General features: G+C 36.5%; 1 protein-coding gene across 2 annotated transcripts in view; it reads right to left on the bottom strand.

Moving 5' to 3' along the window:
* Positions 1–253: 253 nt before the first annotated feature.
* The window catches only part of ppp1r1b (protein phosphatase 1, regulatory (inhibitor) subunit 1B), a 56,214-nt gene continuing 43,188 nt past the window's right edge, over positions 254–13,279 (bottom strand). For both annotated transcript variants that reach the window (XM_061981906.2, XM_061981907.1), the window contains 2 exons: positions 6,152–6,286; positions 254–1,433 (listed from right to left, as the gene is read on the bottom strand). In XM_061981906.2, the coding sequence (XP_061837890.1) occupies positions 1,282–1,433; positions 6,152–6,286 (287 nt within the window). In that variant the 3' untranslated portion in view covers positions 254–1,281. The remainder of the gene's footprint in view (positions 1,434–6,151; positions 6,287–13,279) is intronic.

Raw genomic sequence — 13,279 nt, 5'->3', positions numbered from 1 at the left:
ATATTTTCAAATAACACTATACTTAATCTTTAATATGTGTTTTTTAGAAACTTTTTAATATTTATGGGAAATTTGAGACTGAGAAAGGTAAGAATGAGTTAACTTCCGCTTTTACTATACCGTACTTTCATGCATAACTACTGTCTTAACATTTATTAGTTGCTATGTTGTGTCCTATCACTTATAAAAGGACAACAGATGCCTTCTATTCTATTGTAGTGTGTGCATATGTCAATGAAGGAATGAAGCAGGAGAGGGTAAAAGTGTTTTATTTTGTCGTTGTTCAGTAGGTCACTTCAAAACAATCACGTTGAGAAACAAGTGAATGGACAATAAAAATAATAAGTGATTGGTTTATACATCAGAACCAGCGGGAGAGGGAAAAGGACATCCAGTAAAATTTAAAACACACATGAGCTGCTCATAGTTCTTTTTTTACAATAAAAAGATTTAAACCTTCAGCTCTTGGATGCTTAGGAAAGTTGAATTTGAGCCAAAATAGTTTTATTTTGTTGAGCTGTCAGTCACATGGTAACCACGGCAACGGCTTGTTTAGGTGGCGAAAGATGTTGGATTGGAAAAGAACGAAAAAAGATAACAGATCAAAAGTGCTGAGACAGAAGGAAGTGAAAAGAAGTGAGGACTTGAGAGGTAGCTTCGCTCCTTAAAGCGCGATTAAGCAATCGTATTTAAAAGTACACACTTATGTTTGTTCATTTTACACAATTATTACGTGTTTTGTTATTTCTCTTTGTCCAGAGACTCACCATCTGATAAGCACGGATTTAATAAAAACATTTATAGAAAGTTTTAATTAGCCCCTCAGAAGCTTATCCATTGTCATGACGCCTCGCAGCCACAAGATGGCGACAAATGCACATAAGGAGAAAGAGGACCCTGTTCGAAAATACCTTACTGGAACTTCTAAAGGCAAACCCACCATTCGAAATTCCGCTAGTTCTCTGGAAAAAAAAAAGTCTCCTTCAAAGTCGAACTACTTTCAAAAGTTTGTTTCTTTACTTTTGCACTTGGAGGACAGTTAAAAAGGTTTGATTTAAACATTTGAAGGAGCGTTTTAGCTGCGGCGTGCAGAAAGAGGCATGACGGCAGAAGGAATTGTCCTTGCATGATTGTGAGGTCAAAGCCCCCGACCTCATCATCATTAGGGACGACCTCCGACCTCACCTGGACAAACTCTCCTTTCTCTGTCATAACAACATGGTACCCTCTTTCCTCCTTTGTGTTACTTTCTCATCAAATACCACACAACCTCCTTTTCTCTCAGTTATCCTTCTCCTCCGTCCGTCCCTTGAACGCATCCTTTTCTTCACCGCCCTCTTCCGCCTCTTGTCCCGCCCCCGCCTGTGATTGGTTGACGAGCTTGTCCGTTTCCTTCGCGCCGTAGGTGGCTTCTGATTGGCCCTCCTGGTGGTCTGAAGGAGGAAAAGTGTGAGCGTCATAAAGCAGAAAGTACGTTTTATTATTGTCATGAGTATACGCAGCAAATTAAAACAAAGAGTTTAGTCTTGAGGAAATTTGGGAAACATAAAATAAAGGATAATAAAGGTTACAGGTCACCACCACTCACACAAACCTGAGGGAAGAATACACCCTTTTTCTGCTTACTAATCATATTTAAAAACAACAGGAATCCCGTTTGCTTGTAAATGTACTTGTGAACTTCAATAAACATAATGAATTAAAACGTTTGACTCAGAATACTAGCAGATACAGTATGTCAGGATTCAGGTACTGCCCCCTGCTGCTTTGGAAGTTAATAAACAAAGTAAAATCACTTGCATTATACAGCTTTTTATTTTTTATTTCAACAAATACACTTACCATCAGTGTTGGGACGAAGAGGTACTGTAACGCCGTTACTTTCGGCGTTATTTTTTATATTCAGTAACTCAGTTACCGTTACTACATGATGCGTTACTGCGTTATTTTTTATGTAGTATCGGCTAGAAACTGAGAACATCTGAGTGTGTTTTATAGGAGTGCTGCGGAAGAGGCGACAAGGAAGAGGCGCGCCGCGCGCTGTATGTGTGTGCGTGGGAGGGGGCGTGTCTGTGTTTACTGACATGGCGAAGCCCGAAGCGGAGTTTCTTAACATGGAGATATTCTCACTACTTTTCTTTTGTCGACCACAAAGAAAAGAACATTTTAGTTAAATGTAAGTTGTGTCTTGGATCAAAGATCCGATCCTATAAATAAAGTAACTAGTAACTGTAACTAGTTACTGGTTTTCAGTAACTAACCCAACACTGCTCACCATGTACGCTGTATTCATGTGAAAACACCCAACAAATGACAATAATGTTTATTTTTGATGGAGTAGTTAGTTGTGATCATGTTGTGTTATTGTAGCTACAACTGTACCTCATGATACCAGGAGCTGTTATTCTACATAATAACATCTTATTCTTTTATACACATTTGAACCGACAAGGTACCCATTTTTGGTACCTGGGAATCAATACCAGTATTCAATGGTACAAATACTCAGTACTTTTTTGTGTTATTGAACATGAATAATTTTTGACAATAAAATCTCTTGCTTATGGTAACTGCTTTCTTGTTTTATTTTCACATTTCTGAGCCTCAAAACAGTTAGATGGCAGTAGTGTAAAGTTAATGGTGTGTTGGCTTAGTCATTTCAGTCTTTGCTGTCTAGCCTTTTGTTGCACCCTACAAAGTGTTAATACTGTAAATATTGTACTTATTTTTTTTTATTTTTATTAACCAGTCCAACAAAATAATACACAATACCATAATACTACAATTCCAATTCCAAAACCAAGCATTCTGAATACCAATCAACAGAGCTATTGAGAAGACACACAAACATGACACAAAACAATCCAAAAGTAGTCAAACAAAAATGAATAATAACAACAGTATCAATATTAATAAGAATTCCAACATAGCAGTGATTAGAAACCCCTCATTTACATTATCATCAAAGCCATTTGTAAAAATAAATAAAATAAAAACATTAAAAAAATTAACAATATTGTACTTCTTATGCAGCAGCTGTTTGATTGTAACGTGGATCTTAGTTGTAGTTTTTATTACCACATCTGGAGATGTTAAAATTGACATGTAAAATCGCTAATCCTAATCAGTAGTGTGTCAATAGCAAAGTTAATGAATATTAGCATCAAGATAGTGCATTTTTATTTAAAAACGTGGAGCCTTATTTTACTAAAGTTGGAGCTTTTTTTATTTGAGTCAGTTTCTTTGTTGGCTTTGAAAATTGCAACATTACGTATAGGTAGTTTGGGTGAGTTCGCTCTCAGTGCTGCTGGAGTGATCGCCAAGTGTAGAAGTTCCGAAGTCAGCAACATGACGAGACGTCATGCGCAACCCAGGTACCGTAACATTGGATTTTACATGAATCGGTGCCTGGTAGGACCAGCGGGATTCGGTCGGTGCCAACAAAGTATCGGATTCGGCACCCTTTCCCTTATATAAATATTATGGTCACCTTATTTAACTGTTAATGCGTGTGTACGCTGCCCCCTGTTGGTTTGAAATTCAACAACAGAGTTTCTGGCTGGTTCATAATGTGACATGGTATTTTGCAATTTTATTACATACCTAATTACCTACCTATATACATATACATATATATATATATATATATATATATATATATATATATATATATATATATATATATATATACAGTACAGGCCAAAAGTTTTAGCACACCTTCTCATTCAATACGTTTTCTTTATTTTCATGACTATTTACAACATTGTAGATTGTCACTGAAGGCATCAAAACTATGAATGAACACATGTGGAGTTATGTACTTAATAAAAAAAGGTGAAATAACTGAAAACATGTTTTACATTTTAGTTGTCTTGTCTTGTCTTGGTTTCTTCTGTCTTGTGAATTGCATGTTTTAGTTTGAAAAGTAACTCCTCTCGTTTCAGGTCACTTGCCCTTCCTTTTGTGTCATCAGTCTGACGTCATCCCTGACCTCTGATTGTTTCCACCTGTTCCCCATTACTCTCATGTGTCTTATAAGTCCACTCCTCCCTTTGTTCTGTGCCAGATTGTCTCGTTTATTCGTGCCTCTCTAGCCACCTGTCCATGCCTTGCCTTGTCTCGTGTTTGAATACCTTCATCTTGAATTCCTTCGCTGCTATTTTGAGTTTTCTTTTTCTCCTCCTCAGCAGAGCGATTTTGTGTCATTAGTTTTTTCAGCCGAAGTGGTGAGTTTTCAGTTTTTCTTACAGTTCTTCATTTTCCTAAATTTTTGGAGTGACATTTTTTGTTAACCTTTATTAGATTAGAGACAGTGTAGAAGTTTCATAGCCATTGTTTCTTCCTCCTGTTGGAGCTTTTTTTGTTTATAATACATTTCATAGAATATACGGGGCCAAGTATAGTTTGTTATTGTATTTGTGTTTTCCTCCTTTCGGAGTGATTTTCAGTTGTTCCTTTTTTTTTTGGAACCTTTTTCGCCAACGAGTTTAATTATAGCCTATATTTAATTGCCCCGACTCTGCAGGTGAAAGGAAGCTTTCAAAATAAAAGCCTGCCGAATTAATCCCTACTCTGCATCTGAGTCCTATCTTTTGATCAAGCCTGACATTAGTTTCTTTAAAATAGCCACCCTTTGCTCTGATTACTGCTTTGCACACTCTTGGCATTCTCTCGATGAGCTTCAAGAGGTTGTCACCTGAAATAGTTTTCACTTCACAGGTGTGCCTTATCAGGGTTGATTCGTGGAATTTCTTGCTTTATCGATGGGGTTGGGACCATCAGTTGTGTTGTGAATGAGAAGGTGTGTCCAAAGTTTTGGCCTCTACTGTACATAAATACATACATACACATACATATACAGTATATATATACATACATATTGTTTGTATGACAGATAGTTGATCAATAATGAGAGCTCTGATTTACTATTTAGCTAATATTTTGATAGAGAATTTAGTCAGCGTGCATGTTGAAGCATGCTGCCCCCTACTGACCTGGAATTTGAAATATAACGCGTTCCAAAGCGAATTTGTGTTGGCGTTAGGGATGATGTTCGAAATCGGTTCTCCCGGTTGTTCCATAAGAAAAGAACCGATTCCATGGACTTGGATCCCTTTTTGAGAACCGTTTCCCGTTATCGAGGCCACTATAGTAAAGAAAAAGAGTTGGTTCTTTATTCGAATCCCTGGGAACGAATCCCTTCCCAGGTACAGGAAATGCCCTGTGAGACCTGCAATGTTATGCCCATTTGATTGTAGACTCTTACTGACACCTTGAAAATACTACGCGTCATTAGTTTGGGCACTTCCGGGTTGAGACAATTGAGAAGTAGACAAGTTGTGTTAGCTCTTACAAGCCTTGGAAAATATAAGTCTGTAAGTAAACTGTTTAACTTGTTTATGTAACTCAATATTAAGGTGGAAAGTTTGATACTAAGGTGTTTATTGAAAAACGATTTTTGTGGTGTTCTTAGTGTCATAGTGTGTGTATGTTCCAATAGCAGCAGAAGTGCACTTTTTGGAGAGCTGTATTATTTTCAGTTTTGTGCCCAAGGGACTGATTTTATTTAACACTATATTATTATTTATACACCTATAGTGATCACAGAGACAGGTTGTTTTTGTGTTACTGTATATATTTGTTTTTCTGAAAAATCCCACTTAATATACTTTGGGAAACAACAGTCAATAGTTTTTTTTTTGTTTTTTGTTTTTTAGGGGGGTAACAGTCAAGATTTATTTATTTATTTTATTTTTTTCTTATAAAATAAAAGTGAGCTTTTGTTAAACCAAATATTGTGTTTTTTTTCCATATACAACAACCTATCTGAATTCGATAAGAGAATCGATAAGGAATCGGTTCGATAAGAGGATTCGATAATGGGCTCGAACTCGATAATTTCTTATCAAACATCATCCCTAGTTGGCGTGTGTAGTATGTTGCCCCCTAGTTGATAATCGGAGGTACTGACTGGTAAACTGTAGTAGTAGAAGTGAAAGTGGGAGTGCTACGCTGTCCCCTGTTGGCCCGGTGACTCACATCTTGTAGTGTGAAATACTTACTGGGCGTATTCTTCCTAGACAAAAAAAGAAAGTGAACACAAGAGTGTGTCCATGTTGACAATCTAAACCAAGAGAACCTTCCTCCTCACCAGGAGCTTTGGTGGGAGGTCGGTGCTCGCCCTCATCCCCCTGCCAGAGGTCTTCATCCTCCTCGCCCTCACAAGGCTCCTCTAGAGGGTGGACACCGAGGTTGTGCATGTGCGCCTCGGCCATCTTCTGCACAGCTGCACACGCACACACACACGCACACACACACGGGGAGAGGACGGCACACAAACACAAGGACAGAGGGATAAGAAGGCTTTGATGTTTTCACCATGCTTCAACTCGCTCAAGTCCAAACCAGTAAATCTTTTCACATGAATAAAAAAAAACACTTGTTTTTGCTTTGAAAGTACTCATTTTGCCACATACTCGTTCTACAAGAACGACCACAAAAAGACAGAATTGTGACATTGAAATAACTTGATGTTTCTGATCAATCAAATTGTGTTTATATAGCTTATAAACACAATTGTCTCAAAGGGCTTCAAATACCTCACAATTTCATTTGAACCCCCCACAATCATGTAGTGAGGGAACTAAAAAGTAGATACACTGTAAAAAACAACTGTAAATTTTGCTGTAAATAACTTGCAGAATTTAAAGCAAACAAACAGTTTTTCCATTGACAGTTATTCACTGTAATAAACATTGAACAGTGAAATTCTGCCAGGGTTTTTCTTTTACCTTAAAATCTTGATTTGTTTTGACAGTACACTGTGAAAAAAATAAGTATTTTGATTTTACGGTACAAAACATTGCCCATAATTATACCATTGATGGTATAATTTTTCCATTGACAGTAAAAAACACTACATTTTACTCCAAAAATCTGGCAAAAGAGCTGCCACTTTTTTATTGTCAAATCTGCGGTTGTTGTTTTTACAGTAATGCACTATCAACAAAAAAGTATTTACATTTTTACGTGTTTTTAGTTGAACTGTTAAAGTTAACTCGATAACAGCTAAATTAGAGACAAAAGTTTTGTACCTGAAAAAAAAAAATCTACTTTGAAACTGAAAAATCTAGTTTTGAAAAATGCATCAGTGTTTTCGAAATAAAAATAAGTGCACACATTTTCTTTTTAGGTTGAATATAATTATGATTCACTCCGGTAATTATCTTAGGATAAATTAATTATTTCAATTTTCCCCCTGAACTTCTGCTTGAACTTCTGCAATCTCATTTTTTTACAGTTAAATTTATTTTTCATTTTCACATCTGATCTTGATAGTATTAAAACTTGAAAATGATCTGCCTGAATTACACTTACTAAAAGATTTAAAAAAAATACATATATCTACAATTAATCGTGATTAAATATGAATTAACTACAGACAATGCGATTAATGGTGATTAAATATTGAAATCGTTTGACAGCCGGAGTCTTTACACAATAAAACGAAAACATGAGACTTGTGGTGCGACTCCAGGTGGATGGAGCTGTGTTGAGACCCAAGGAGAGGAGGAAGGAGGCCCTTAGAGGGCGACAACCCAGCAGTACATCTATACTTTTTATTTATTTATTAAAGTAAGGAATGTTTTTTTTTTTTAAGATGGATTATTACCAGTGGTTAACTTCATTTTACACTTGTATGACAACTAAGAATGTCAAAATGGATTTAAAAACGCTGCCTGTACACTTATAAAGTTTTATGACGGCCACAGTTTGACCCTGTTACAGATTGTTTTCTATGTACATGTTTTCCTGTGGGGGAGTACATTTGTTTTGAAATGACTGCGGTATTTCATTTGTATTTTTTAACAATTGAACATAATACCAATATTGATAATAATAATATTATTCCATCCATCCATTCATTCACTACCGCTTGTCCCTTATTATTAATCATAATATAATCTATTTATGATGAATAATAATGCTATTAATTTTGTATTATAGTAATTTTTATCATTATTTATTGTATTGATATTTTTTTAAGTACAGGCCTACTCAATGACACTGACATATACTAACAAACAAAAGGATGGTACTTGATATTTTTTATATTTATTTTATTTTGAAAGAAAAAAAAAACTGTATAAATGTCGAAAGACCAAGCTTTGTGTTATTATTAGTGCTGTCAAACATTATTTTTTTTACATCAGATTGATCAAATTTCTGTAATTTAATTAATCAGTTATTTACTTACTTGCGTAACTTAAATGAACTTCACTATTATTTATACATAACTTGCTTCTATTTTGACACAAATGTCATTTTATTCTCAGAATACCACGCACAACCATTTTTCAATATTTGACATTTATTTGCTGGTAGTGTATGAAGTGCACGTTCTGAACAATTCTGCAATAAAACTGCAAGTAACAAAAAAATAATGATGTACACAATTATGTAGGGCTGCACCAAACTGTTGTTTCTTCAATCAATTATTTTCCTGAATTCATAGATTTTTGCATATGCCTGTTTCTCATTTTACGAATGAATTCCCCAAACAGTTTTCTTGCATGTAGAAACTATAAACACACTTTCTTTGGTCCAGGTTACAGAAAAACCTGCTTCAGTCATGCTGGAGAACGGCCCTTGATGCCTTTTTAGGTGCTCATGCATTACAGTGTGCTGTGGTGAAAAGTCATCTCTAATGTGCAGTTTACAGTTCACCTCAAAAGGCTCATTATCCACAGTGACATCTAAGGGTGTTCTGATCAGGGTTCTAAGCTGCCAATTCCGATTAATACTGATACCGATCATCCGTAAGTGAGATCAGCTGATACCATCACATGCATTAACTGTAGTGTGAGCGCTATATGATCTAAAAAAAAAAAGGAACCATACATTCACCCTCTTTTTGAAAAGTGAACCAGTTGTGGGTCAGACTACATGTTTGGGTATTGATGTAGTTACAGGGGCAGTATGTTCCATTATAATACTGATACCAATACTTTAAAATATTTAGGATCATATAAATGATTAAGCTTTTTAATTTTCAATCACACTTATACTCAGCAGAAAACACATGAAAGCATTGTAACAATACCAACTAAATATTTAAACTATTTTATTATTCTCTTTTACTTCATACAACTGTTTAAGCCAGTGGTTCTCAAACTTTTTTCACCAAGTACCACTTCAGAAAACACTAGGCTCTCCAACTACCACCATAGTGACCAACATTAGTAGTATAGTAGGATCAAGTATTAGAGATGTCCGATAGTGGCTTTTTTGCCGATATCCGATATTCCGATATTGTCCAACTCTTAATTACCGATTCCGATATCAACCGATACCGATATATACAGTCGTGGAATTAACACATTATTATGCCTAATTTTATTGTGATGCCCCGCTGGATGCATTAAACAATGTAACAAGGTTTTCCAAAATAAATCAACTCAAGTTATGGAAAAAATGCCAACATGGCACTGCCATATTTATTATTGAAGTCACAAAGTGCATTCTTTTTTTTTAACATGCCTCAAAACAGAAGCTTGGAATTTGGGACATGCTCTCCCTGAGAGAGCATGAGGAGGTTGAGGTGGGCGAGGTTGAGGTGGGGGGTTAGGGGGTTAGGGGGGTGTATGTTGTAGCGTCCCGGAAGAGTTAGTGCTGCAAGGGGTTCTGGGTATTTGTTCTGTTGTGTTTATGTTGTGTTACGGTGCGGATGTTCTCCCGAAATGTGTTTGTCATTCTTGTTTGGTGTGGGTTCACAGTGTGGCGCATATTTGTAACAGTGTTAAAGTTGTTTAAACGGCCACCCTCAGTGTGACCTGTATGGCTGTTGACCAAGTATGCCTTGCTTTCACTTATGTGAAAAGCCGTAGATATTATGTGATTGGGCCGGCACGCAAAGGCAGTGCCTTTAAGGCATGACCCCAATATTGTTGTCTGGGTGGAAATCGGGAGAAATTCGGGAGAATGGTTGCCCCGGGAGATTTTCGGGAGGGGCACTGAAATTCGAGAGTCTCCCGGGAAAATCGGGAGGGTTGGCAAGTATGACTGGGAGACGCAACTGCTCTGTACTTCTACCTACGTTCGTTTACCACTCCGTACAGCGGCATTTTAAAAAGTCATACATTTTAGTTTTTGAAACCGATACCGATAATTTCCGATATTATATTTTTAAAGCATTTATCGGCCGATAATATCGGACATCTCTATCAAGTATTCAATAAAAAACAAGGCAGATGTTTTATTAAACAGGTCTATTGAATATTTTTGGCCACTGCAACCGTACACTATATCAAATATAGGAAAATAAAACACTGTACTTTAATCAAGTGATTCTTTGGCATACCGCTAGTGTGTCAAACTCATTTTAGCTCAGAGGCCGCGTGGAGGAAAATCTGTGCACACGCGGGCCGGACTATTAATATCATGGCATTAAAAGTAAAAAATAAAGACAACTTCAGATTGTTTTCTTTGTCTTACTTTGGCCAAATATAAAACAAACACATTGTGAAAATATTACGATAAAAATATAGAAAAAAATACCGGCAAAGGTCAAGTTTAGATCCATGAAGGAAAGAAGAAAGTGAATGAATGTTTATATCTGAATACATTTACATATGCATAAACATGTGTTTTATTTTGTATAATTTTTTTTTAATGAATTAAGTAACGTTTATGACAACCTTTTTCCAAAACACAATATAGAATGTGAGATATAACAGGATAATGCATACACTTATCATTTGTTGTCAAAACGGTTACAAAAAAGTGGGACCCCAAAAATTTACTGCGGGACCCCATTTTTATGACTTGATAGGGTCCTTGGGGCCCCATTTTGAAAATTCCTAGCGCAAACACTGATGGAGTATTGGTGTGTGCAAAACAGCAGCAGGCGGCTGTGGCCTGCGGGCCGGTTTTAATACTAATCAAACATCATCCCGGGGGCCATAGATAATTCATTCGCGAGCCGGACCTGGCCCGCGGTCCTTGACTTTGACACTTAGGCGCGGCTAGTGGTACACGTACCACAGTTTGAGAATCACTGGTTTAAGCAATATAAGGTCAAAATGCAAAAGATTAAATACATCTATCTACTATTAAAATATCTACCAGGGACTTGTTCCCTCGATTTTTAAACAAAAAAAACAAACTAGTTTGCGAAAATACAATATGGAGTTAATCACTAGTATCGATCATATCAACAGCACAATGCAGAACTTGGATTCACATCTGCATTTACCCTTCTTTGCTTAGGCCAGGGGTCGGCAACCCAAAACGTTGAAAAACCCATATTGGACCAAAAATTAAAAAAATAAAAAATCTGTTTTGAGCCACAAAAAATTAAAAGCCTTATATAAGTGTTATAATGAAGACAGCACATGATGTAAGTGTCTATATTAGTTATATTAGACTACAATCAAAGGCTGATGCAAATCTTCGTTGACAGAAATGTTGTATTTTAATTTTTATTCTACACATTTTTGCAACATTGGAAATCATTAGTAAAATGGAGGTTTCTCAGAGGGTGAAATAACTCCTGGAAATGACTGGTTTAGAATGGCCAAAAGTATAGATGTGTGTGTCCAAGTTTAAAGAAACGGCAGGTTGTCTTCTTCTGATGAATTTATTACAATCTTTGCGAGCTGGGTAACGTTTGCTGTGGTCTGGAACAACATGGCACACTAACAACTATCTGAAATGCAGCCAATATTACATGCAGATAATTTGTCATGAGACATGCAAATATAAATTAAATACACATAGGACATAAGTAAAGGAAATTAAATGAGCTCAAATATACCTACAAACGAGGCATAATGATGCAATATGTACATACAACTAGCCTAAAAAGCATGTTAGCATCAATTAGCTTGCTGTCATGCAGTGACCAAATATGCCTGATTAACACTCCAACAAGTCAATATATATATATATATATATATATATATATATATATATATATATATATATATATATATATATATATATATATATATATATATATATGTTTATAATGTATATTTTCTTCTGGATCTACTCTCTATTTTATGCTGCCCTTTTTTTGCTGCAGCTTTTACATATACTGTAATACTGTACATGGTAATTGGGATTTGTTATATATTGTATATGTATATTATATAAAAATATAATATAATGTAATATATCACTATATATTATATACTGTATATATAATATGTATCTATTGCATATATGTTATATTTTATATTGCTACTATGGTACATTTTTAGTCTACCGGTACTTTATGTGTGGTACAATTTCCCTTGTCGATCAATAAAGTTCGTCTAAGTTTAAGTCTATTAACATCAACTAAGCTCACCTTTGTGCATTCCCGCACAGAACAAAAAGTTTGGTGGACAAAATGAGACAAATATGGAGTGGCATAAAACACGTCTTTCTGTGGCAGCATCAGAGAAAGTTGTACATGTAAACAAACTACGATGAGTTCAAGGATCGCTGACTAAACGACGCTCGCCAAATACTCTCACCAGTGAGGGATGTTTAATATAAACAGTGGGATTTCTAACAATTAGGAAGGTTGTGTCATGTTTGTCCCCTTACAGAAACCATACGTTTTCCATTTTCACACATCTTTGAAAAAGCTCCAGGGAGCCACTAGGGCGGCACTAAAGAGCCGCAGGTTGCTGACCCCCGGCTTAGGCAAGCAAGCTTGTTGACATTTTTAAACGACAGCGGAAAAATATAATGCGTTACACGAGATTAATGCAATCATTTTTTGCGATCAATCGCACCTTTTTGCGCTACTGGTTTTCAGTTTTCACACTGTGCAATCATCTCTTCCAGTAATGACGGTAATCACACCTCAACCTCTCGTGTCACTCGCACAGGGTCGCCTCGCCCCCACCCTCCATCCTCCTCTTCACATTCACACGTTGAGACGCACACTGTGTCAGGTCACCTATACCCGTGGAGGGCTGCTTACGCAATCTCACAGGACATGTCATCTAATGCAGGTGTGAGGCATCTTGTCCTGATAGAACATCAGTCCACACGCAGCAAGCATCACGCAGAAGAAAACACAGAGTCTTTGCGTTAATTGTATGCATTTCTGTGTGTGTGTGTGTGTGTGTGTGTGTGTGTGTGTGTGTGTGTGTGTGTGTGTGTGTTGCACACAGCTGTACACACAACTGACTGTAATCCAGGATGATCCAGACTCACACTCAGCGTCTCACAGCTGTCCCACTCTAATCTCCCCTTTCTGTCACACAAATACACACAACCTGCT

Source organism: Nerophis lumbriciformis, linkage group LG24 (assembly GCF_033978685.3).
Source record: "Nerophis lumbriciformis linkage group LG24, RoL_Nlum_v2.1, whole genome shotgun sequence".
In the NCBI taxonomy this organism is placed as follows: domain Eukaryota; kingdom Metazoa; phylum Chordata; class Actinopteri; order Syngnathiformes; family Syngnathidae; genus Nerophis; species Nerophis lumbriciformis.
The sequence above is the reverse complement of the archived record's forward strand: the minus strand, read 5'-3'. Positions and strand labels throughout refer to the sequence as shown.